Source organism: Eptesicus fuscus, chromosome 2 (genome assembly GCF_027574615.1).
Source record: "Eptesicus fuscus isolate TK198812 chromosome 2, DD_ASM_mEF_20220401, whole genome shotgun sequence".
NCBI lineage: Eukaryota > Metazoa > Chordata > Mammalia > Chiroptera > Vespertilionidae > Eptesicus > Eptesicus fuscus.
Window position 1 is genome coordinate 1,363,342 of NC_072474.1, and position 26,672 is coordinate 1,390,013.

At 44.5% G+C, this 26,672-nt stretch overlaps 1 protein-coding gene across 2 annotated transcripts in view; it reads right to left on the reverse strand.

The window, feature by feature from the left end:
* The window catches only part of THSD4 (thrombospondin type 1 domain containing 4), a 764,623-nt gene that overhangs the window by 26,651 nt on the left and 711,300 nt on the right, over positions 1 to 26,672 (reverse strand). For both annotated transcript variants that reach the window (XM_054725222.1, XM_054725230.1), the window contains 4 exons: positions 21,183 to 21,312; positions 20,074 to 20,278; positions 19,599 to 19,772; positions 5,623 to 5,796 (listed from right to left, as the gene is read on the reverse strand). In XM_054725222.1, the coding sequence (XP_054581197.1) occupies positions 5,623 to 5,796; positions 19,599 to 19,772; positions 20,074 to 20,278; positions 21,183 to 21,312 (683 nt within the window). The remainder of the gene's footprint in view (positions 1 to 5,622; positions 5,797 to 19,598; positions 19,773 to 20,073; positions 20,279 to 21,182; positions 21,313 to 26,672) is intronic.

Consider the following 26,672-nt stretch of genomic DNA (forward strand, 5'->3'; position numbering starts at 1 on the left):
TATAAAATTAATTAACATTAATATGGAGCTAAATCCAGATGGAGCTCAACATCTTTATGGAAGTATAGATTGAGAGAATATGGTTATTGATAATGACACTGAAACATAAATTTAAAACTGTGTGTTAAATCTTTTTTCTTCTGATATCACTGGATGAATAAAAACAGATTTATAATTTCCAAAATGTTAGAGGAAAAAAATGAAATAAGGAAGTTGGACCAATACAAATGTGTGGAAAGGAAAGAGGGGGAAAAAACACCCCAAGAAAACATGGCAATAGAAAATTAAATGGAAAACACAAAATAACATGACAGGGAAAAGTCCAAACATATAAATGATTGCAATAAATATGAATGGTTAAAATTTAACTCTTAAAAAAAATAAAGACTTGCAGATCAAATAAAAATAAAGACAAAAATAGTCCTGCACACAGAAGAATATCTTAAAAAACACACAAGAAGTTGACAAAAGTATACCAGGTGAAAATCAACAATCCTATCTAATGAAAGAGTAATATGCAAATTGACTGTACCTCCCCCACACCCACAAGCCACACACCCCAGCCAATCAGGAGCAAGTATGCAAATTAACCCAACCAAGATGGCTGCGGCCACAGAGAGAGCAGGAGGGAGGCTTGGGTTTCCCCGGTGATGGAGGAAGCCAAGCTTTCCGCACACCCTGGCTGGCCCAGGCCTCCACTCCAGGCTACAAAGTTTCAATTATAGAAGATAAATAAATCCCAACAAAAATGGCTGCAGCCACAGAGCTGGAGAGAGCAGGAGGCTAGGGTTGCCCCCCGGCGATGGAGGAAGCCAAGCTTCTGCAGCCCTGGCCTGCCTTGGCCTCCGCTTAAGGCTACAAAGTTTCAATTATAGAAGATAAATAAATCCCAACAGAAATGGCTGCCACCACGGAGTGAGCAGGAGGCTTGGCTCTGCTCCAGGCTACAAAGTTTCAATTGTAGAAGATAAATAAATCCCAGATACCAGGGCCTCCGCTTGGGTCGCCAGGGGGCATGGCCGGCCTGAAAACCACCACAGGCCTCTTGCCCAGGCCACCTCACGCCCCAAGGGAACCCCCACCCTTATCCGGGACACCCTTCAGGGTAAACCAGCTGGCCCCCACCCATGCACCAGGCCTCTAGCCTATCTAATAAAAGAGTAATATGCAGATTGACCATCACTCCAACACACAAGATGGCTGCCCCCATGTGGTCAAAGATCCTGCCCCCATGTGGACACAAGATGGCCACCACAAGATGACCAGCAAGGGAGGGTAGTTGGGAGGGACCAGGCCTGTAAGGGAGGGCAGTTGTGGGCGATCAGGCCAGCATGGGAGGGCAGTTGGGAGGGACCAGGCCTGCAAGGGAGGGCAGTTGGAGGCGATCAAGCCTGCAGGGGAGGGCAGTTAGGGGTGACCAGGCCGGCAGAGGAGGGAAGTCGGGGGTGATCGGGCCTGTAGGGAAGGGCAATTGGGGGGGGGGACCAGGCTGGCAGGGGAGGGCAGTTAGGGGCAAACAGGCTGGCAGAGGAACAGTTAAGCATCAATCAGGCTGGCAGGGGAGTGGTTAGGGGGTGATCAGGCTGGCAGGCAGAAGCGGTTAGGGGCAATCAGGAAGGCAGGCAGGTGAGCAGTTGGGATCCAGCAGTCCTGGATTGTGAGAGGGTTGTCTGACTGCTTGGGATCGGGCCTAAACGGGCAGTCGGACATCCCTCGAGGGGTCCCAGATTGGAGAGGGTGCAGGCTGGGCTGAGGGACACCCTCCCCCCCCATGAACGAATTTTGTGCACCGGGCCTCTAGTGAGAAATAAGATGGAGTAATACAAATATCAGATAAAATGTAATTCATGGAGAAAGTGATATTCAATGGGGATAAATCCTTCCACTGAGAGGTGATAGCAAGTCTTCATGTTTCTATACCTAAAGAATTCCTACAGCTGTACTTTGCTGGATCGCTGTTCTAAGACCAGGGGAGAGTGGAGGTGTATGCTCAGATGCCAGTGAGAATAAATATGATTCAGTGACACAGGCAGACAAGAAGGCTGCTCCTAATCACCAGAGATTGTGAAACACCCCTCAGAGCTAAGACAGTCTAAGGGTGAAGTAAACCCAAAATTGACAGGGGAGAAAGAAAACATCTGGGCATAAATAATAGACTTTGTGGAATACCTTATAAATAAGAGTTGGGCTATTTTGCTCCAGAGTGGAAAAGATTCCCTAAGTTCTACAGATCTTGTTCTCTTGGGTTAGCTTTCTCCACAAGCTTCAGCATGGCCACTGCTGGCACCTGTGCTCAAACTTCTCAGGGAGTTTCTTTCTTTAAGACCATAAAAGTCCTAGGGAAGGACTCTGTTTGACTTGTCTTAGGTCACATATCCATCCTGGACTGGTCGCTGTGACCAGGCTGGTGGGGTGTTCAAGGTGCCAACTCTCATTCAAACCACGTAGCAGAAAGGAACATTTATTTTTATATTCTGAAGTCAGTTAGTGTTTAAGACTTACCTACTTGCCTTTCAATAAATAAGCATTATCTATTTCATTTTCTTTGGGAAAATATCTAATTCCTAAGGCAGGGAGATGCCAGTAGGTTCCAAACATCTTTATAAATCCAGAGCCAAAGCTCTGTCTACATTCAATCATGTGCTGACTCTTTTGGACAACAGGGCAATAAATTATATGTTTCTAATCTAGCAGAAATAAAGGCTGCTTTCACCTGGATTCATACCACTCTGTTCTCTGAGTTTAAGTCTAAAGTCAATAGGAGGCCCACAAGCAAAAAAGACTCTGAATCCTGTTTTTCTCTCCTGAGATTGGTAGGCATGCGAGTTGAATTGCATCCGTTATCTTCACTGTGCATGTACACTTATGATCTGATATTACAATTTGACACAGGATTCTTCCTATTGCCTCAGTTTACATGGTTATTTGGCATCCTATAGGTACATTCCATTTTTAATTATCTTTGGGGTTTACCTTCTAGGTGTTTTATAACCAATGAATGATTAGAAACAGCTGGTGGAAAAAATAAACATGGAAAAAAGGGAACTAATATTTATTGAGTACTTTCCATGCCTCAAGCAATGGGCAACCCCCATATGTTACAGTATTTCATGAAAACCCAATAAAAACCCTAGGAAGTTGGTATTATTATCCTCACATTTGGATGAAGAAACAGGCTCAGAGAGGTTAAATTAGTTGCCCCAAATCAAATAACTAAGGAGAAGTAGAGCTGGGATCAGTTACTAAGAATGTCTAACTCATATCTACCAGGGTACCATTGGCCATATTTGAATTTTCTTTCTTAATTTTTGTATTTTATAGTTTGTATTATAAAATATTAAATGAAATTTGAGGAAAATCATTTCCCAGTGTTGTTTACATAAAAAGACTATATTTTGAAGTGGTTGAGGTAATAGGATTCAAAGATTTTCATATTGTTTTTCACTTGCCACTGTATCAATGCACTTTCCACATCTTCCTAATTATTGTTGTTGCACATAGTATTTTAACGAGTTATGATATACCATCATATACTGCCCTGCTGTCATGAACATCTCTGTCAAAAAGGATTCTTTCTTCTATGTATTATTTCCTTAAAATGAATCCCCAGGAGTGGAGTGACTGGGTGAAGGCTAATGAACATTTTTATGGTTCTTGAATTTTATTGCTTTCCAAAGGGGTTATATAAATTTACAAGGACAAGGCAGTCCATTTTTCTCAGGGTCTATGTATAAAGCTACTTAAAATAAATAAAATTCTATATGGAGCCAGAGATCCTGATAATGTGTAAATCATGATCATCAGCCAAAAAGTCCTTGGAGAACTAGCCAGCCCTGGGAGCCAAATGCTAAGTGGTCCAAGAACTCAAAATACTGATGGTAATCATAACCAAAAAATAGGAGGGAATGATATTTTCCACATTTTCAGTTCATGCTCAATTTTGGCACAGTAAGGGAAACATTAATTGATCAATTAAGTCACTTTATTAAAGTATCTAGTTCTTTATAATAAACAACCTCAATTTTTTCTTTTTATGCTTTTTTAAATAAATTTCTCCAGCTTTATCCTAATATATAAAAAACGAGGGGCCGTCACAACCAAAACAACCAGACGGATGACCGAACACAGGCTGCGTGGGGCAACAAAGCTGGCAAGGGGGTTAGTGAGGGATGACCAAACGACTGAACAGCAGGCTGTGTGGGGCGACCAGGCCAGCAAGGGGGGCAGTTGGGGGCGACCAGGCTGGCAGGGGGGGGGGCAGTTGAGGGAACCAGGACAGCAGGGGGGCAATTGGAGGTGACCAGGCCAACAGGGGGGGCAGTTGGGGGCAACTAGGCTGGCGTGGGGGGCAGTTGGGGGTGACCAGGCCAGCAGGGGGGGGGGAGTTAGGGGCTATCAGGCAGGCAGGCAGGCAGGTGAGCAGTTAGGAGCCAGCGGTCCCAGATTGTGAGAGGGATGTCCGACTGCCGGTTTAGGCCCAGTCGGACATCCCCTGAGGTGTCCTGGATAGGAGAGGATGCAGGCTGGACTGAAGGGACTCCACCCCCCTCTGTGCACGATTTCATGCACCAGGCCTCTAGTTGAGGTTTAATTGACAAACACAATTATAATGTATTTAAACTGATGATTTGGTATATGTGTACATTTTAAAAGGATTCCCACATTGAGTTAACATATACTTACCTTTCTTTACTGTGTGAACACTTAACTTCTACTGTCTTAGCAAATTTCAGTTATACAGTACAGTGTTATGAACGATAGTCATCATGATACACATTAGATCTTTAGACCTCATTCATCTAATAACTGAAAGTTTTACCAACCTTTTCCCATTTCCTCCAGTCCAGCCCCTGGAAATCACCATTCTACCCTCTATGAGTTTGGTTTTTTAAAATTCCACATATAATTGATACCATGCAGTATTTTTTCTCTGTCTGACTTATTTCACTTAGCATAATACCCTCCAGGTTCATCCATATTGTTGTAAAAGGCAGGATTTCCCTTTTTTAAAATGCTGAATAATATTCCTATAAATACTTTCTTATCCATCCATCTGTTGATGGACACATAGGTTGTTTCCATATGTTGGCTATTGTGAATAATGCTGCTTTGAGCATAAGTGTGCAGATATGTCTTTGAGATAATGATTTTATTTCCTTTGGCTATACCTCCAGAGATAGGATTTCTGGGTCATATTTATTTCTGCTTCTGACACTCAAATTCAGATCAAACTGGCTTTATTAACAATGACAGCAGCAGTAGCTGTGGTTTATTGTACATTTATTGTATGTCAGGCACTGTGCTACATACTTAAAATACATTACTTTATTTCTTTTAAAAATAACCTCTAAGGTGCTATCGCTACGAACATTTTATAGACAAAGAAACCATACTACACCATGAGCTTCCCTGAAGGCAGGAATACTTATTGTGTTCAAGTGCTTAGAAGAGAACATAATAAATGCTCAATAAATAGAGTTGACTGAATGAGGCTCCAAGAGCATAAGCAACTTCTTCAGGGTCATGAGTAACACAGCTGGGATTCAAACCTAGACATACCAGGTACAGTTCCTAACCCCTCTGCTATGGGACAGGCAGACACACCCAGTTCTGGCCACTCACCTGACTCCAGCTCCCAGCAAACCACTCCACCTTGCCCATGCAGGGCCCATTGTCACACGGAGTGGCCTCTGCCGGCCGGTTGTTCCCACAGCCCTCCAGAGGCAGGCTGCTGATGTGGTTGGTCATGCATACCACCGAGCGTGTCCGCACTCCAGCCCCGCACTCCGCTGAACACTGTAAGACAGAAGATGGACACAGTAGAGGGGAGGCCTCTCCCCCCAGGTTCTGAGCCACATTCAAATGATTCCAGAACACCGTGTTTCCCCACCAACTCTTTGCCCTGGAAATGTCTGACCACTTCTCACGCACGGCCTGCTCCGTCATGGGACATCAGTATGGCATATCCCCGGCCTTAGATTTTTTTGTTGTGATTGATATGCTTACACTTGTCAGACTATCTGTTCTGGCTTTGGATTTCAAAAATATATTCAGCAGAAGAAGAATGAGAGCATGAAAACGTGGGCACACGTCTACGTACTGGTAGTGAGTCTGGGCTGATCTGAGGAAGGAGAAGAATTGGTGTGTGTCACCTCAACAATGCTACCTGATATTAAGGCACATGGTTCTAGTCCGTGAAGGGCACAGCTGTGACGGTGTACCAGGAGGCAGCCTGGTATAAAGGGAGAGCCTGGACTGGGAACCGGTCATATTGGTGTTAATATCACTACCAGTTGTGTGGCCTGGGGCAAGTGACCTGAGCCTCTCACTTCTGGCATGCTTACCTCGACCATTGGCATGGGAACACAGTCCTGGCAGTATTACAGGGAATGAATTACATGTAGAGAGCAGGTGCTCAATGAATGCATGCAGTAGGTACTCAATAATGGTATGCGGAGCTTTAAAGGGCCAAGACCTACATCTCTACTCTACTAGGTGTATTGGTTAATAATACAGATTTTGTAATAAAAGAAAACACGATAATTTCAAGAGAAACATCAAAAAGTGCTTTATTCAAAGTAATGTACATCACTTGCTACACATCTCCCCCACCTTTCAGGTAATTTGTGGATACCGTCCCAATGGAACTTTTCTTGTTTTGAGGCAAACCATTCAGAGACCCAATTTTCCACTTCTTTGTATGTTTTGAAGTGCTGCTCAGAAAGTGCATGTGCCATTGATCGGAACAAGTGGTAATCTGAAGGAGCAAGGTCTGGTGAATACAGCAGGTGGGTTAATACTTCCCAGGCAAGATCTTTTAACGTGTCTAACTATTTTGAAGTGTGTGATGGTGCGTTATCATGAAGCAAAATTACTTTGCCGCATCTTCTGGCCCATTCTGGTCATTTCACGATCAAAGCGTGGTTCAAATTGATTATTTGTTGTCAGTAGTGATCAGTATTAACGTTTTCACCTGATTTTAGAAGCTCAGAATACACCACACCTTCCTGATCCCACCAAACGCAGAGCATTGTCTTCTTTCTGAAGTGATTTGGCCTTGCAGTCGATGTTGATGATTGACCTGGATCAACTCATGATTTTGTGCATTTGGGATTCTCAAAATAAATCCACTTTTCATCGCCAGTTGCAATTCGATGCAAAAGAGACTTTCTTTCGTGCCATTGAAGCAACATTTTACTGATGACTTTTCAGTTTTCCATTTGTCTTTCGTTCAGTTGATGTGGCACCCATTTTCCTTCCTTTAAATCTTTCCCATTGCTTGTAAACAATTGGAAATTGTTTGCTAAGCAACGTTTACTCTTTCTGCAAGTTGTTTTTGAGTTTGACACGCATCTTCATCCAATAATGCTTGTAATTGTTGGTCTTCAAACTTTTTCGGTTGACCTGGACGTTCTTTGTCTTTCACATGGAAATCATCACTTTTAAAGCGTTTAAACCAGTGTTCACAAGTTTCTTCAGATGGAGCATGTTCACCATAAGCTTCCCGAAGTATTCAGCAGCACTTTTCTTCGAAATAAAGTAATGAATTATAATTTCCCGCAAATGCTCTTTTTTTGGCATGAAATTTGACATTTTTAATTGTAAAAATATCTATGATGTTAACACCTTCAGAAAATTTGACATATGAAGTGTTGAAGCTTATTGTCAATACAACAAAATAGCATACATATAAAATCACATATGCATCAACATATGTGTAACTCCATCTATTGACTTTGAGCATGTATTCATGTGTCTCATGGCCTTCCTTCTGTCTTCTTTCGAAAAGATTCTATTTAGGTCCGTTGCCCATTTTTTTATTGGATCATATATCTTCCTTTTATTAAGTTGTATAAGCTGCCTATAGATGTTGGAGATTAAACCTTTATCAGTGACAACATTTGCAAATATGTTCTCCCATACAGTGGGATTTCTTGTTGTTTTGTTGAGAGTTTCTTTTGCTGTAAAAAAGCTTTTTATTTTGATGTAGTCCCATTTGTTTATTTTCTCTTTAGCTTCCATTGCCCTAGGGCAGTGATGGGCAACCTTTTGAGCTTGGTGTGTCAAACTTCGCCAAAAAACTGAGCATAACTCGGGTAGTGTGTCACTTTGAGGAAAAAACATTATTTCGCAAATGTTTCATCCTCAGGAGCAGCAAATATTTCATCCTCGGCAGTGCTGACACGCGTGTCATAGGTTCGCCATCACTGCCCTAGGGGCAGTATCAGTGAAGAAGTTCTTTCGGCATATGTCTGAGATTTTGCTGCCTGCGGATTCCTCTAGTATTTTTATGGTTTCCCGTCTTATGTTTAAGTCCTGTATCCATTTTGAGTTTATTTTTGTGTATGGTGTAAGTTGGTGATCTAGTTTCATTTTTTTGCATGTATCTGTCCAATTTTCCCAACACCATTTATTGAATATCCATTGTATGTTCATGCCTCCTTTGTCAAATATTAATTGAGCATAGTGGTTTGGGTCGATTTCTGGATTCTCTATTCTATTCCATTGATCTATATTTCTGTTCTTGTGCTAGTACCAGGCAGTTTTGAGAACAGTGGCTTTGTAATACAGCTTGAAATCTGGTATTGAGATCCCTCCTACTTTGTTCTTCTTTCTCAGGATTGCTGTGACTATTCAGGGTCTTTTTTTATTCCAGATGAATTTCTGGAGAGTTCTTTCTAGGTCTGTGAAATATGCTGTTGGTATTTTGATGGGGAGTGCATTGAATCTATAGATTGCTTTGGGTAGTATGGACATTTTAATGATGTTGATTCTACCAATCCATGAACATGGTACGTTCTTCCATCTGTTTACATCTTCCTGTATCTCTTTTATCAGTGACCTGTAGTTTTTTGCATATAGGTCTTTTACCTCCTTAGTTAAGTTTATTTCTAGGTATCTTAATTTTTTTGGTGCGATGGTAAATGGGATTGCTTTTTTAGTCTCTCTTTCTGTAAGTTCACTATTGGTGTATAGAAAGGCCATAGATTTCTTGGCATCAATTTTGTATCCTGCTTCATTGCCGAATTCATTTATTAAGTCTATTAATTTTTTGATGGAGTCTTTTGGTTTTTTTATGTACAATATCATGTCATCTGCAAATAAGGACAGCTTTACTTCTTGTTTTCCAATTTGGATGCCTTTATTTCTTCTTCTTGTCTAATTGCAATGGCTAATACTTCCAGTACTATATCAAAAAGGAGTGGTGAGAGTGGGCATTGCTGTCTTGTTCCTGTTCTTAGGAGAAATGGTTTTAGTTTTTGCCCATTGAGTATGATGTTTGCTGTGGGTTTATCATATATAGCTTTTATCATGTTGAGGTATGATCCTTATATTCCCACCTTGCTGAGAGTTTTTATCAAGAAAGGGTGTTGGATTTTGTCAAATGCTTTTTTCTGCATCAATTGAGATGACTATGTGATTTTTATCTCTCAGTTTGTTTATATGATGTATCAGATTTGCGGATATTGTACCATCCTTGCATTCCTGGGATAAATCCTACTTGGTCATGGTGTATGATCTTTCTGATGTACTGCTGGAGCCGATTTGCTAGAATTTCGTTGAGGATTTTGGCATCTATGTTCATGAGGGATATTTGCCTGTAATTCTCTTTCATTGTGTTGTCTTTATCTGGTTTTGGTATTAGGGTGATGCTGGCTTCATAGAAGGAGCTTGGAAGTGTTCCTTCCTCTTGAATTTTTTGGAATAGTCTGAGGAGGATAGGTTTTAGTTCTTCCTTGAATGTTTGGTAAAACTCTCCTGTGAGGCCGTCTGGCCCTGGGCTTTTGTTTTCCAGAAGCTTTTTGATGACTGCTTCAATTTCTTCCATAGTTATTGGCCTATTGAGATGTTTAGATTCTTCCTGATTGAGTTTTGGAAGTTGCATTTTTCTAGGAATATGTCCATTTCCTCCAGGTTGTCCAGTTTGTTGGAATGGAGTTGTTTGTAGTATTTTTTAACAATCCTTTGTATTTCTGTGGGGTCTGTTGTTATTTCACCTCTTTCATTTCTGATTTTGTTTATTTGGGTCCTCTCTCTTTGCTTCTTGGTGAGCCTGGCTAGAGGTTCATCAATCTTGTTTATTCTTTCAATGAACCAGCTCTTTGTTTTGTTGATCTTTTGTATTGTTTCTTTGGTCTCTATGTCGTTTATCTCCATTCTGATCTTTATTATTTCCTTCCTTCTGATTACACTGGGCTTTTCTTGTTGCTCTCTTTCTAACTTTTGAGTTGTAGGGTTAGGTAATTTATTACCATTGTTTCTTGTTTTTTGCTGTAGGCTTGTAGAGCTATGAACTTCCTCTCAAGACTGCTTTCGCTGTGTCCCATAGATTTTGGATTGTTGTGTTTTCAGTGTCATTTGTTGCCATGATGCTTTTTATTTCTTCCTTGATCTCTCTGGTGACCCAGTCATTGTTTAATAGCATGCTGTCTAGTCTCTATGTGTTTGATTTCGTTGGATTGTTTTTATTGTAGTTGATTTCCAGTTTTATGCCACTGTGATCTGAGAAGATGCTTGATATGATTTCTATCTTCTTGAATTTGGAGAGACTTTTCCTATGTCCCAACATATGGTCTATCTTTGAAAATGACCCATGTGCACTTGAGAATAATGTATATTCTGTGGCTTTGGGGTGAAATGTTCTGAAGATGTCAATTAATTCCATCTGGTCTAGTGAGTCATTTAGGATTGATGTTTCTTTGCTGATTTTTTGTTTAGAGGATTTGTCCAATGGTGATAGTGGGGTATTAAATTCTCCTACTTGCTGTTAATCTCTCCCTTGATATCCTCCAGGAGTTTTTTTTTATGTATTTGGATGCTCCTGTATTGGGTGCGTATATGTTTACCAGAGTTATTTCTTCTTTTTGGATTGCTCCCTTTAGTATTATGAAGTGGCCTTCCTTATCTCTTGTTATGTCCTTCACTTTGAGATCTAATTTGTCAGATATAAGTATTGCTACCCCAGCTTTTTTTTCATTTCCATTCGCCTGAAAAACCTTTTCCATCCCTTCACCCTCAGTCTGTGTGGTTTTTTTTCTGAGGTGGGTTTCTTGTAGACAGCAGATATATGCGTCATGTTTTCTTATCCAATCTGTTACCCTATGTCTTTTGATTGGGGCATTTAATCCATTTACATTTAAAGTTATTATTGATAGGTACTTATTTGTTGCCATTTTTATTCTTTACCCCTGTGTTCCTTCTTCACTTCCTAATTCTTTTTTTACAGAAGACCTTTTAGCATTTCTTGCATTGCTAGTTTGTTGGTAATAAATTCCCTTAGTCCTTTTTTGTCTGTGAAGCTCCTGATTTCACCTTCAATTTTGATAGCCTTGCTGCGTACAGTATTCTTGGATTCAGACCCTTCCTTTGCATGACTTTGTATATTTCATTCCATTCCTTTCTGGCCTGATCAGTCACTAGTCTGCTGGGGGTTCCTTTGGAGGTAACTTTCTGTCTGTCTCTGGCCACTTTTAAGATTTTTACTTTGCCGTTGGTGTTTGACAGTTTAATTATAATGTGCCTTGGCGTCGGTCTTTTGGGGTTCATTTTGCTTGGGACTCTGTGAGCTTCTTGCATTTGTGTGGGTTTTTTCTTCCCTATATCAGGGAAGTTTTCTGTCATTATTTCTTCAAACAGGTTTTCTATTCCTTGCTCAGTTTCCTTTCTTTCTGGAACCCCTATTATGCGGATGTTGTTTTGTTTTGTGTTGTCCCAAAGTTCCCTTAGGCTCTCCTCCTGCTTTCTAATTTTTGTTTCTAGAAACTGCTCTACTTGGGTATTTTTTCCATCTTTTCTTCTACCTCGTTGATGCGGTCCTCTGCTTCTTCTAGTCTACTTTTGATGCTTTCTATTGAGTTCTTTACAGCAGCGATGTCATTTTTCATTTCTTCTTGGTTCTTCATTTCCTCTTGGTTCTTACAAATATTGTCGAGTTTGTCTTCCATTCTTTTCATCCATCTTATGACCATTTCTCTGAATTCTTTCTCTGATAGGTTGCTAGCCTCTAATTCATTTACTTCCTTTTCTGGTAATGCCTGCTTTTCTTTCATATGCGGGCTCTTTCTTTGTCTCCCCATGGTCTCTCTTCTCTGGATGTCTGGTTATGTAGTTCTCTCTCTCCTTTCCGTGGTGGAGTGAAGAGCTCCTTTGAGTCCAAGAGTTCGCGCCACCTGGGACTGGTGTTGTGGGGCTCACATCTGTTTGGCGGTCGCCGCAGTTGTTGATTTTCAGGCTTCTGACAAGATCCACTTTCCCTTTCAAGATGGTGAGATTTCCCAGTCTGAGCCCGTAGCTCCGGGAGGGGACCCAGCCACCATGGGGGCTGCCCGGTCAGGGGAACCCCATCCAGCAGTCCCCCACCTTCTCCTGGAGTTCAGCTGTCCCTTAGCTTGAGAACAAACACTCCCAGTGCGACCCTCAGCTGTTCTTTCTTTCTGCTCTGGGACAAGGCTCAGAACACATCTGTCTATTCTGCCACCTTTCCTCCTCCCTCTCCTAGTTTGAGTACATTTATCTGTCTTGTTGCTGCTGCAGGTATTCCCAGCACCCTGATGTTCTTCCCCTGGACTGTGGTCGCAGCTTCTCGCTCAGCTTTACCAGCTCTTCTTGTCACTGGGCTTCCAGGTGCTGGTATATCTACGCTGAAATCCCTCTGTTGCTCGTCCATTCCTAATGACATTCACTATGGACTGCCCCTAAATGACAATAAAGGTTTCCTAAAATATGGTCCCATTCTTCTAGACTACACTGGGAACACACTGGTTGTCTTAAAAATTTTTTTTAATTGATTTCAGAGAGGAAGGGACAGGGAGAGAAAGGCCAAAGAAACATCAATGTTGAGAGAGAATCATTGATTGGCTGCCTCCTGCATGCTCCACACTGGGGATGAAGCCCACAACCCGGTCATGTGTCCTGATTGGGAATCGAACCGTGACCTCCTGGTTTATAGGTCAATGCTCAACTATTGAACCACATCAGCCAGGCCACACTGGTTTTCTTTATAGCGATTTCCACATTATCACTATATGAACTTCTAAAACAATCATAGGGGCCGAATAGTTAGATGTAATATATGAAAACCACTGACTATCCTGGACAGAGCCAAGGTTCACTATTCCCTGGCCACACGAAATGCTCCCAGCACCTTGTTCCTTCTGCCTGCAGCACTCTTGCCCTTCCCTGGGACACTCAAAATCTGCTCAGGTTCAGCTCAAGTGCCATCTCCTCTGTGAAAGCTTCCCTGATTTCCCAGTTCAATAGATCCTTCCCATCCTCAGAATTCCCATGACATCTTGTGGGAACCATGCTAGAATCCACAGGATGCTCAAGGCCAATTGGAGTGTGAAAGACCTTATTTAGAGTATGCCAGATGACCAAGGCCACTCTGAGCATGGGAATCTTAATCAGGGTGTCTAAGGACTATTCCAGTGCACAGCAAGGTCACTACTTGGAAAGAAGCCTCCTTTGTCTAAGTAGTATAATATTTATTACTGGCCATCCAGTGTGGTAGGGAGAAGCTGCGGAGGCTACTTAGGAGAGCTCAGAGCTCAGGTGCTGCTGCTATGCTAGAGAGGCTACTGGGACAGAGAGAGCTCAGGTGCTGCTGCTATGTAAGGCTGTGGGTAGAGAGGCTACTGCTGCTTTGTGGGAAAGATGTATTGTTATATGGCTGCCTGTATGTGACTATTGTGAACAACTATTTTGTCTGATGGCTCCTTATTAGCAATGGCCACTGGCTCCTAACTAAAGACTCATTCTTTTACACCCACAACTTCTCATGGCCTTTCCTTCTACCACATGGCGTCCAAGAAGGTCCAGCCTGGGCAGAGGAGCTCGGCCCCCACAGTTAGTGTAGTAGGGCAGGTTTCAGAAGAATATGTGGACTCAGTGCAGCTGTGCTCTGACACATCTGTATTCTGCTGTATTCCTTTGTATTATGGTTATTTGTGTCCATTTATTTTTTTCTCATTATAGAAGTAGGCTCAGTGCCTACATCACCTTTACTCCATTCTCAGTGAGCACTTTATCTATGGGCAAATCCCTGAATATCAGCTCAATAAATAAATATGATGGGGGGGCCTCCCCCACTCAATTTTATCCTCTCATCAGCACCTTCCAATTCTGAAAGTGCCTTTATGTGATGACCAAAGTCCTTCTAGGGGTTTCTGCTGGGTCTTTTCTTAAAAACAGAGTCAGTGTTTGGTTTCTACCAACATTATCATTTTAAAAGTAAATTAAAGCAATATAATTTTAAATAAAATTTGAGAAAAGGAAGAAAAATATTAACAACCTCATTTCCTTATAAAAAATCCTACTTTTGTTTTTGTAACTTGCTATCTAATCTTGTAAAATCATAACCTAGGATGAGTATCAAACATTTACATGACCACTGCTAAGCTGAGTCTGACTCCTCAGGAGGGAACTCTGGAGCTAAGAGCTCAAAGGTGGTTAGAACATGCCCCAAAATATGCTACTTTGGTCTATTGATTATTTTGAGCTCATGGCAATTAAGAAATAGCAGATGCAGGAAGAGCTCTCTGCCCTCCCCTTTTCAGCCTAGAAGCAGGGCATACATTCCCCTGAGAAAGGTGCCCTCCCAGTTCCAGGAAGAAGAGAACATTCTTATGGATGATGGGGAATCAAGACGAGTTTGCATAAACAAACTTTACTATAACCCTTATCTTCCATTAGTTTCCCCCATATAGTTTTTAGCCATTTTCCTACAATTTACTATTCCCAGAAGCCCAAACCCCTTTCCTTTGTCTAGTCACTTCACAATTTATCACCCTTTGTTAAAATGTTACATAATCCCTCAAGTCTAACTGCTTTGCTGGGATTTTCATTTCTTTCCTATGGAGTTCCCTTCTCCCTATCCCCCATGCCATATAAAACACAATAACATCAGATAAAATTTGTATGCTTTTCTCCTGTTAATCTGGCTACTGTCAGCTTAATTTGCAGCCCTCCATTAAAGAACCTAAGAGAGTAAAGGAAAAGTTTTATCCCCCTTACAGGTTCACAAATGCTTTTCACAACTTTCGTTTTAACTGCATGTTATTAGAAATCTGCTTTCTAAACCAAGTAATCTTGGGAAAACCACATGCATCTTGGGAAAGTCTCCCCATATCCCTGTGCACTTAATTTAAGAGAGTAATGTTAAGGACCAAGTCAATGCCCAGTGAGAGAACATCACAAGGATAAGCCCTGCGGAGGCAGGAGTGGAAAGCACAACCAATTTATATTTAAAAGGAGCTACCCACACAGGGCCTGGCCAGGGAAGCCTATCAGTAGAAATGAGGGGAATGAGGGGTCTTTACTAGGCAGCAGAGACTAACCTTCAAAGTGAAGCACCACAACACCCCATTTACTGTCCCTGAAGGATGTATGTGCCTAAAAGAAGGACCAAATCCACTTCAGAAAAGAACCTGACTCCTAAGTGAACTTCTGCACAGATAAAACACAGAGACACTGAATTCCTAAGCAACCCTCTGGTAAGGATTATCTTCTCACCCCAGCACCAGCTAACTGCTAAACTTGGCCGAGTGGCCCCTGAGGGACTATTCGGTTCTAATGACTATTCCTGGACTTCAGTTTTATGCATCATCTTTCACAATTTAACTCAATATCTTTACTTATTTCTCCTCTTGGAAAACATACTTAGTAATTAGGTGATAGAAAATTGAGGCTGGTGGACTTTCTAAAGACTTTTTTCTCTGTTGTGATTAAAAATTGCACAAATGTTTAAACTTGTCGTTGATTTGTAGAACTAAAAAGCAAATGATGCCTGCATCTAATAAGCCCCACCGTCAATTAAAAGTAGCTGAATAATTTATATACTAGTACATATAGGCATAGCCCATGGACACAGGCAACAGTGTGGTGAAGGCCTGGGTGGGGGCTGGTGCGGGGTGGAGGGGGTTAATAGGGAGAAAGGGGAACATCTGTAATACTTTCAACAATAAAGATAACATTTTAAAAAATAGCTGCAAGGATGTTTTTAAGGTGAGTCATCCAGTCAGAAAAACTATACATATTACCCTAGACATTTAAGAGAAGGTTCAGATTGAGTTTACAATCTCAATTTACTTAGGCAGAGACCAATTAATTTTAAATTGGACAACAGGATGCTCTTGGTATTCTGGTGCCAATTTCAATGTGTGTGTGGGGTTCCCACACCATCAAGCCATTTTCCGACACCAGCTGGGTGTCCTGCCATTCAACTCCATTCTGACACTATCTGGAAACGGCATTAGATTCCACAGGCAATTGCCCCACCCCCAACTGCAGCAGCCAAACCCAAGTCCAGTTTTTTACCTGTACTTCTGACCAACTGGCTAAAAGTCCGAGGTTTCTAAGACTCTTCTTCTCAGTTCGATTGCTTTGCTACAGCAGCTCACAGAACTCAGAGAAACATTTTACCAGTTTATTATACAAAGATATAACCCAGGACCAGCCAGATAGAAGAGAAGCACAGGGAAAGGTATGTGGGAAGGGGTGCTGAGCATCCATGCCCTCTCCAGGATCATCACTCCCCCACCCATCTCCACGTGTTCACTAACCCCAGGCTCTCAGAACCCCATCCGTTTGGGTTTTGATGGAAGCTTCATGCTGATATGAAGAAGAAAACAGCCCACAGGAAACCCTCCTAGCATGCCAGTCTCATCTAGGTCGTAGTTTGAGAGGTGATTCCCTTCATGCTCACTCAGCAACGTTACAGGGGAGGCAACTGAGAGGCAGGGAGTCAGCAGCTTGCTCAAGGTCTCATCTGTAATAATCTACAATAATAAAAGCATAACATACTAATTAGACTGGACGTCCTTCCGGACGAAGCCGGGGCTGTGAGGGAAGCCCGAGTACCGGGTGCCAGAGGGAAGCTGATGCCAGCAGCCAGGGGAAGGAAGGCCTACTCTTGCACGGATTTCTAGTAAGGCCTCTAGTAAGAAATAGTTCCTGGGGAAAGGGTGCCAATAGCAATTCCCCGCCCCCCTTAAACATAATAGCATCCCTTCCCATTCATCTACTCAAAATAATCAGGAGCAATGATCTATTTGGGGGGTCAACAAAGCAAACTTACTTATATCATACATAGGATACTTACATGGCTTAACACAACTTTTCCAAAAAAGCAAAAATGTTCTCTAAATGGAAGAATACTAGTAAAGTACTCATTCTTTGCTCTATTTGGAATTCTAAGACAAGGATTAGATCCAACAAGTACTTATGTTAAAATACAAAGCAGAGAGTCTTTATTGGAGGGAAAATAGCTAGTGTGGAATTCCTTGTAAATTTACTTGTAGAGTTTTACTGTCCTAAGGAAATATGGGAGACACACAGAGGAATGAAGCATTGCGATTTTCCTCCATGTAGTTGCTTTTTTCTTTGTACACAGGTTATTCTGAGCCCAATGCTTTTCTCAGAGCCTGGCAAATGTAGAGAGATGGAATTAAAAACGGTAAAGAATCAGTGAAATAAAAGAATTATAAAAGCAATCTCAGTTGCTGCTTGGGAGATTCTAAATTGAAATAATCCTCTGGAGAGAAATTTGCCAAAATATGTCAAGAGTTCTAAAGGAGTTCACAGCATTTGGTCAAATAATTCTACTTCCTAAACATTATCTTAGGAAAACAAAGAAAAGTGCATATAAAGATTTATACATAAGAATATTTCCTGAGCTCAGTGGTTGAGCATTGGCCTATGAACCAGGAGGTCACGGTTCATTCCCGGTCAGGGCATAAGCCTGGGTTGTGGGCTCGATCCCCAGTGGGGGGCGTGCAGGAGGCAGCCAATCAATGATTCTCTCCAATCATTGATGTTTCTATCTCTCTCTCTCTCACTCTCCCTTTCTCTCTGAAATCAATTAAAAAAAAAAGAATATTTACTGAAATATTATTTAAATAGTAAAAAAAATGCCCTCAATAATTTAGAAATAGGGTATTATTAGTTCAATTATAATAAACATACAATAGCTTATTCTAATTAAAAAAACATGCTTTCAAGGTTTTTAATCCCATAAGATATTTACAATAGAAAAGTGAAAAAAATCAGGTTCACAAATTACACATATATTATTATTATATCCTTAAAACATATATATGAATACAAAATACTATGTATGCAAAGTATGTATGAGTAGAAAAAAGCTTGCCAGTGTAGCTTAAAAATCTTAAATTGTTAGATTGAAGAGATTATAGTATACTGTGAGATTCTTTTTATATTCTTTATAATAGTTTATATTACTGTATGAGCAGAAAAATGAACTATTTTCAAAAACATCTTTCCAATATAAAAAGAAGGCCCAGTATCATTGTTTTCATTAATTTGCTTATACACTAAATTAGGCAGGTTTATTGTGAGTACAAACAAATTCTGGCTAGGAATCTGGAAAGACAAAATCAGTTGAAGGAAGTGGGAATTTTTAGCCTGGAGAAAAAGTGGAAGAGGCTCCAGTATCTGTGGGACTGCGTGTGAGGACAGTGCACGCACTCCGACAGGGCATGCTGGGAGCTGGCCGGAAAAACATGGGTTCAGTGTGGAAGGAAACCTGACACTGGGCTTAACACAGGGAATTTCTGACAAAGGGATCGGACTTATGTCGGGGACGCTATCAGGAACTCCTTATTCTGCAGGGGAGGTGCTCAAAGTGACCCCTGACCCCCCCAGCACTGCTTCTGCAAGGCCAGGAGCCATGTGCTTGCTGGGAGGGGAAGGGCGGTTGGCACACAGAACTGGGCGAGCTCTGCTGGACCCAGCCTTAGGGCAGAGGTCTGAGTCAATGGCTAGCTCTCTCCTGATGGCCAATTTGGTGCCCGTTAGAGTCCAGGGCTGGGCCTGGAGGCACAGGGAGCTGCTCACCCTAAGGGCTCGGTGCTTTCGCTAAAGGCCCTCTCTCTCTGGGGACTGTCTGGGCCCAGGGCAGGGGCTGTTTGCCACAAGGTGTCGGGGAACCATGCGGAGATAAGCCACCTGATGGGAATCTCGGAGAGGACCCCTGAATGTGGAGTGAAGGCTGCACGGACAAGTTTGTCCTTCCGTTCCTCCCCAGCAGCACTCCCACGGGCGTGGGTAGTTTTATTGTGCCGAGAGGAGGCTGTGAAGGAAACCCACTGATCGCTTGCAGGGTGATGTTCGAATGCTCAGCCATGGTCCGCGGTGGGCCCTGACCGGTCAGAGGGGAATCAACCAGCGGGCGGATGGCCCCATCCTCTGCGCGCCCCTCCCCGCCCAGCTGGAGGTCCGGTACCGGCTGTGGTTCCCGGGACACTGGGGGGAGGGTGGGAGCTCAGGAGCGTCTCCTAAGACCTGCAGCCTTGGCACACCGGGAGCTCCTCGGACGTGCAGGGTCCGGCCGCCCAGCCCGCGCCCCCCCCCCCCCCCCCGGACCCGGAGTCTGGGGAACCGGTGCGGGTCCCCAGAGGCACGGGTGGCTTGGCAGCGCCGCGGAGGGTCATAGGAGGGCGGAAAGCCGCAGTGGTTCACTTATGGGCCTTCCCCAGAGGCAGGATCACCCTTCTTCGTGTGGTTTGGGGTACCTCGTGACACCCGCTCCCACCCTGAGCCCAGCCCCCGCCCCCCTCTCCGCTGGCTGCGCCCACACTCACCCTCTCGCCCCACTCGGTGAGGAACCAGCTCCGCGCGCAGGGCCCCGGGTCGCAGTTCTCCACGTCGTTCGGCCGCAGCTTCATGTTGCACTCCTCGTCGTCAACCACGTCCCCAATGTTGCTCACACACTTCACATCTCGGGTCCTCTGCCCCACTCCGCAGGGCACCGAGCACTGCCACACAGCCACACGTCACCCTGCGCCCTGCACAGGGGGCGGGGGAGACGCCCGGCTGCGGGGCCCCTGCATGCAGCGCGACCTGGGGAACCCCGCCCTGAGCATTGCACAAGCCCTTTCGCTAAGACCTTCTTGGACATCTTGCCTACTCTGCCCTTCCGAGCCTCCGAGCCTCCGTCTGTCGTGTAGACAATGGGAGAGAAGACGGGGAGGAGGCGTCTCTACCGGAACCGGCCACCCTCCCGCCCCCGCGGCGCACGAGGTGAGCCCCCCCCCCCCCCCCCCCCCGCCCACGCACCGAGGTCCAGTCGGTCCGGATCTGCCACTCGCTGCAGATCTTGAGCTGGCAGGTGCTGGTGGCCTCGGGCTTCTCCAGGTGCCGGCAGCGGTAGGGCTGCACCGTCAGGCTTCGGTTGGCGTACACCTGGCGGCACAGAACCTGGCGGTGCTGCATGCCCAGGCCGCAGGTTTTGCTGCACTCTGACCACTCCCCGATGTCCCAGCTGGCTCAGGAAGGAGAGAGGGACAGGGACAGATCACTTCAGTCAGCAGGGAGAGGGCAGGAGCTGAGCTGACTCACACAGAACCGTCAGAACCCTCGGGGTGACCCGACTCCCAGGGCACTGCTCACCAGTCTACCTAAGGGCCACCTGACTGTAAAGAAATTAACATGCTGTTTGCCAGTGAGTATATGCAATTTAAGAAAAATGAGAAGGTACAAATTTATCTAGTAAAAACCCCCACAAAAAAAGAACTCCAAAGTTTAGTTTCATTAACCTGTAGGACATTAACCCATCTTGGAACTAACTTAGAAATCTTAGCCCAGCATTCTTTATTTTTCATGAGCTAATTACACATCAGTCTCATATTTCCTCCTGTGCCACCCTGCTCATCAGGTGTTCAGATGAAAACAGGTTTTTATTACTTTGAGAATTAAGTTTTGACACCTTTTGGGCCCTGTCCCCATGCTCTCCTGAAAGTGTCCTATTTGTCATCCAAGAACCAGCCCAAGGCCTCTCCGAGGGGCTCTTTCTGGTTTCCGCGGGCAGACGCAGCGTGCCTTTCATTATCCCCTCTGTTCACGCTCTCCTGTGGCGCTCACTACACTGGATTGTGGTCTGTTTCCCTCTGTGTTTTCCTTGTCAGGCGGAACCGTAATTGCTCTAATTCCCCAAATGGCGGGCTGCTGGGAGGGTGCTGACCCGCTAAGGCTGCAGGCCCCTGTGATGATCCTGAAATACAGGTGCTCTTGATAAACAGACTGCATGTCATGCAAAGATCAAGTCTCATGTTTCTAAATCAGATGTGGACTGATTTAAAAGTGAGATAATATCTGCTGCCAAGGCCCCCCGCACAAGCACTAGAAGTGATGTGAGAACAGGGAAGGGAGCAGAGCGGGCATCTTACAAGGCTGGGCAGGGGAAGATGCTGCAGGGCTGCTCCTCCGGGGCCGGCTTCATGCTGGAGTCACAGTAGCTCTCAGGAACCTCTTCATGAGTGTGTCTGTGCACACAGCGGAAAACGGGGTACTGCGACCCTAGAAGGACAAGGAGGACGTCTGAAGGGCAGTCCCGCACACCTGAATGCTGGTTTGCGGGGAGATGCACAGAGACCCACGTGCTGCTGAAGAGGCCACAGAGACAGAACAATCCACGTGCACACTCCCACGCAGGGGCTTTGCTCAGCATTGTGGGTGCGAAGGAGGCAGGAAGAGTTCTCGCCTTCAAAGAGCTTACCGTCTGCTGGTGAGCATGGTGTGAAACGCTCAGAGGCAGATAGAAACCATTCCCCAGTAGTTTTTATATCACTGTGCCGGGGAGAGATGACAAAACAAGCACAAACAATAACTTCCTGACCGTCTTCTGGAGACATCAAACGGAAAGGGCTCAGTAGGGAACCTGTTTGCACCTGGGTCTTGGAGGGAGGGGGCTGTCCAAGTCGCTGAACCAGAACAAACGTGCCCAGCAAACTGGCCTGCAAGCACCAGACGTGTTTAAGAGACAGTTAGGCTGGAGCAGAGAAATAAGAAGATTCAAGAAGGACTAGAAGCGTGGCTGGCTTCCCCCATGTAAACCATTTGACACTTCCCTCTAATGTCCTGGTCCAGTGGTATTTCAGTTATTTAAGAGTATCTGTCTGCTTCCATGAGACAGTGAGCTTCTGAGGGCAGCACTAGTTCTCGGCATCTCTGTATCCCCAGTACCCAGCAGAGTAGTAGGTGTTTAGTGAAAGTTTGTTGAATGAATATTTGTTAGCAGTCTAATATTTATTTTTACTACTTTGCTTAAAAAATTATACTAACTGCCTCAGATTTTTGTATTAACCCCCCCACACACACACACACACAAAGCCTAGTTTTATTGTCTTAAAATTTATAAATCTATTTTTTGGAAAAAAGAATTTGTTAAGTGGAATTTCTAGCTCTCAAAACAACTAAAAAATCCTGCCAATTCACAATTCTGCCTTCCTTCCTTTGCTACCCCCTGGTGGCAGCACTGAAGTACCACGAAGGAAACTTTACACTCATTTGTGGAATTTAATGAACGGCATAGACTGATGAACAAGAACAGACCCATAGACTGAGAAACGTCGATCAGAACGTCAAACCTCAGGGAAGGTGGGGGCCGGGGGGAGTAAGGGGGAGAGATCAACCAAGGGACTTGTGTGCATGCATATGAGCCTAATCAATGGACACAGACAACAGGGGGGTGGGAGCATAAATGGGGGTGGGGGGTAATGGGGGAATAAGGACACATATGTAAAAATAAATAAATAAATAAATAAAAACAACAAAAGACAAAAAACAAAGTGAGAAATATGACCAGCTGAACCTGCACCCCAACTGCAGGAAGTGTAAGACGCGTCCTCACAAAGAGCTGCCCCCCGCTCCCCCCGGCTAGACCACCACACAGTTCCTGCCCCGCAGAGCACTATGGTTATTCTACAGCTCTGTCTCAGCTCTGTTGCTGATTGGCCAGGCATTTATAGTTTCTGAGCTTCCAGCTTGCTACAATTTTAATTGTAGTTAGAGGAATAATTTTTAATATGTGTCTCAATATTTCATCAGCCATGAGCAGTGGTTCAATGCCTCTTTAAGCTGGTGTTATATGACACTGAGCCAGAAGATAGTTTTGTAAGAAACTGGACAGTTTGTAAGATAGTTTTGAATCTGAAACACACAGTTGCTTAAAGTACTCTGGCAGTAAAAATTCACAATGTAGCTATAACTTGAGGCCATTATTTAAAATAACATTCCAATTAAGCATAGTTATTAGCTGAGCAAAAAGCAGTACTGATTGTAAAATTAATAGGAAGCAAAAACTTTTGTGGAATTAAGTTTGGTCCAGCGATATATCTGCTTCCATTTAAGAAGGATCTTCAATTAAAGTCAACAAACATTAAGCACGTTGTTCTCAGTTAAAAGGTGAGTGTATTCAGTGCATGGCTTTAAGGGTATCCATTTGGGACTCAGCTATTAAGGAATCAAGTAAAAGTCTATTTTTTAGCTTATCCCTTTCCCTTCAGACCACATGGGTTTAACTTTTCTACTTAAAGTTTGTGGGTTGGAAATAGTAACTATCCCAACCACTTGGCATTCAAGTGAGAGGGACATTTAGTAGATCTAGGGAAAAGGATATGGACTACCATAGGAATGCTCTGTGTCTTGCAAAGAGGGGTCCTGCTTGGGCTGTTTGCACATGGCCTCTGCCTGCCCTCCCCCACCCTCTCACCACCTTTACAAAATAAATACATAAATAAATAAATAAATAAATAAATTGTCCACGGTCCAGCTCCAACGTTTAGCTGAGGAAATAAAGTCAGAGGCTCTCCCTCTTTCTCTGTTGTTGAGAAAATATCAGATCTATAATTATTGACTCCAGTGACCGTGATGGTTTCTTTCTTTGGGCCAACTTTGATCTCTGCAGAAAGGGAGAAACCTGGCCATCTCTTCACTGTTCCAGCATGCCATTCAAGCGGGAATAGGGTGGTGAAGTCAGGTGCTGGCTGGGCTTCAGGCAGCAGGAAGAACCTGGGATCAGTTTGGTTGGGTTGTATGTTGGATGTACTGATCAAAACAGAAGTATGTTAAGTTGGACAGGGCACTGTACCACAGGCAGAGGTCAGTAAGGCATTATGGAGAGATGGATAAAATAAGGAGCAAGAAGAAAATAAATAACTCCAGCGTGGAACTCCAGGTACCAACCAATCAGGCCAAGAGTTTGACCAGATAGAAGTCTTAGCAATGACTGGATGGAGTACAGGCCACACCTGAATGCTCGTGACAGGGCCCCTTCTGCGATGATGATGTCATTCCTCTGACATTTACAGAAAGGGAAATTTTAATGTGACAGGCATAGAAATGTGTGAAGCACTGGAGAAGAGTTTGGGAGAGGGTCAGTGTGGGGACAAATGATGAGGTCACAAGGGGAATGGACTTGGGTTGTCCAGAAAAGAGCTGGACAGCACTGGCAGACTCAGACTTTCTTGTCAAGACACTCTTGTCACTACTGCTGATGTCTGTGAGATGAGCTAAGCGTTTGGTACATTCACAGTGCCTCACCTGCCCTTCACCTTTGACTGATACTTTCGATGTCTGGGAGCAAACCTTCAAGGGAGCAAAGGAGGGCCATCCATGGGCTACTGCCATTTGTCACACGGGAGAAAAAGGGGGGCTAGGGGAAGGCAAGAAGGGAGTGTTAGAGGAATAAGACATCTGTTTTTCTTCTATTTCCAAGACACTTCTTCAGTAGCTCTTGGGCCTGAGAATTAGTGCAGTTTATCAGGATAAAGAAGAGGATGAGCATGTCATTTTAGGCACTGATTGCACAGGTGAAGTGTGTGATGTGTGTCCCCACGATGCAAAGGAGAAAGACTATCTCAGAACATGAATAAAAATAATATGGAAATCTAAAGAGAGATTCTTCAGTTTTGAATACATAAATCCACATTCTTTATGTTACTGATAGAACATGGACAAAGGCAATAACAGATTTGTATATCCAGGACATAATGAAGATGTAAATGCTACCCTTATATCTTTTTTAACAGCTGATATACATACATATATATATATATTAGAGGCCCGGTGCACGAAATTCGTGCATGGAGGGGGGTGTCCCTTAGCCCAGCCTGTACCCTCTCCAATATGGGACCCCTCGAGGCATGTTCGACTGCCCATTAAACGGGCAGTCGGACATCCCTCTCACAATCCAGGATTGCTGGCTCCCAACTGCTTGCCTGCCTGCCTTCCTGATTGCTCCTAACCACTTCTGCCTGCCAGCCTGATCACCCCCTAACCACTCCCATGCCAGCCTGTTTGCCCCCAACTTCCCTCCTCTGCTGGCCTGGTTACCCCTAACTGCCCTCTCCTGCAGGGTTGATCACCACCAACTGCCTTCCCTTGCAGGCCTGGTCCTTCTCAACTTCCCTCCCTTGCAGGCCGGGTGCCTCCCAACTGCCCTCTCCTGCCTGGCCATCTTGTGTCCACATGGGGGCAGGATCTTTGACCACATGGGGGCAGCTATATTGTGTGTTGCAGTGATGATCAATCTGCATAGTTACTCTTTTATTAGATAGGATAGAGGCCTGGTACAGGGGTGGGGGCCAGCTGGTTTGCCCTGAAGGGTGTCTCGGATCAGGGTGGGGTTCCCTTGGGGTGTGGGGCAGCCTGAGTGAGGGGCCTGTGGTGGTTTGCAGGCAGGCCACGCCCCCTGGCAACGCAAGCAGAGGCCCTGGTATCTGGAATTTATTTTCCTTCTACAATTGAAACTTTGTAGCCTGGAGCAGAGCCAAGCCTGGGGCTCCCTCCGAGGCTGGTAGCCATTTGTGTTGGGGTTATAATTGAAACTTTGTTGCCTTAAGCGGGTGGTCCTGGCCAGGGTGTGTGGAAAGCTTTGCTTCCCCTGTTGCCGGCGGCAACCCTGGCCTGCTCTCTCAAGCTCCATTCTGCCGCCATTTGTTTGAATTTGTTTACCTTCTATAATTGAAACTTTGTAGCTTGAGTGGAGGCTTAGGCCTGGCAAGGGCAGGCGGAAAGCTTGGCTTCCTCTGTTACCTAGGAAACCTTGCTCTCTGTGGCTGTAGCCATCTTGGTTTGGGTTGATTTGCATACTCGCTCTGATTGGATGGTGGGCGTGGCTTGTGGGTGTGTCGGAGGTATGGTCAATTTGCATATTTGTCTATTATTAGATAGGATATAATATATATACTGAGTGGCCAGATTATTATGATCTCTGAATGCATAATAATCTGGCCACTCAGTGTGTGTGTGTGTGTGTGTGTGTACATATTTATATATTAGAGGCCTGGTGCACAAAATTCATGCACGGAGGGGGGTGTCCCTCAGCCCAGCCTGCACCCTCTCCAATCTGGGACCCCTCGAGGGATGTCCGACTGCCCGTTTAGGCCCAATAAAGATTGGGCCTAAACAGGCAGTCGGACATCCCTCTCACAATCCAGGACTGCTGGCTCCCAACTGCTCGCCTGCCTGCCTTCCTGATTGCCCCTAACCGCTTCTGCCTGCCAGCCTGATCACCCCCTAACCACTCCCCTGCCAGCTTGATTGATGCCTAACTCTTCCCCTGCCAGCCTGTTTGCCCCCAACTTCCCTCCCCTGCCAGCCTGGTCACCCCTAACTGCCCTCCCCTGCAGGCCTGGTCCCCCCCAACTGCCCTCCCCTGCAGGCCTGGGTCCCCCCAAACTTCTCTCCCCTGCAGACCTGGTTGCCCCCAACTGCCCTCCCCTGTAGGTCTGGTCACCCTTAACTTCCCTCTCCTGCAGGCCTGGTCCCCTCCCCCCAACTGCTCTCCCCTGCAGGCCTGCTCCCCCCCGCAACTGCTCTGCCTGGGTCCCCCCCACCCCCAATTTCCCTTCCCTACTGGCCTGATCGCCCCCAAC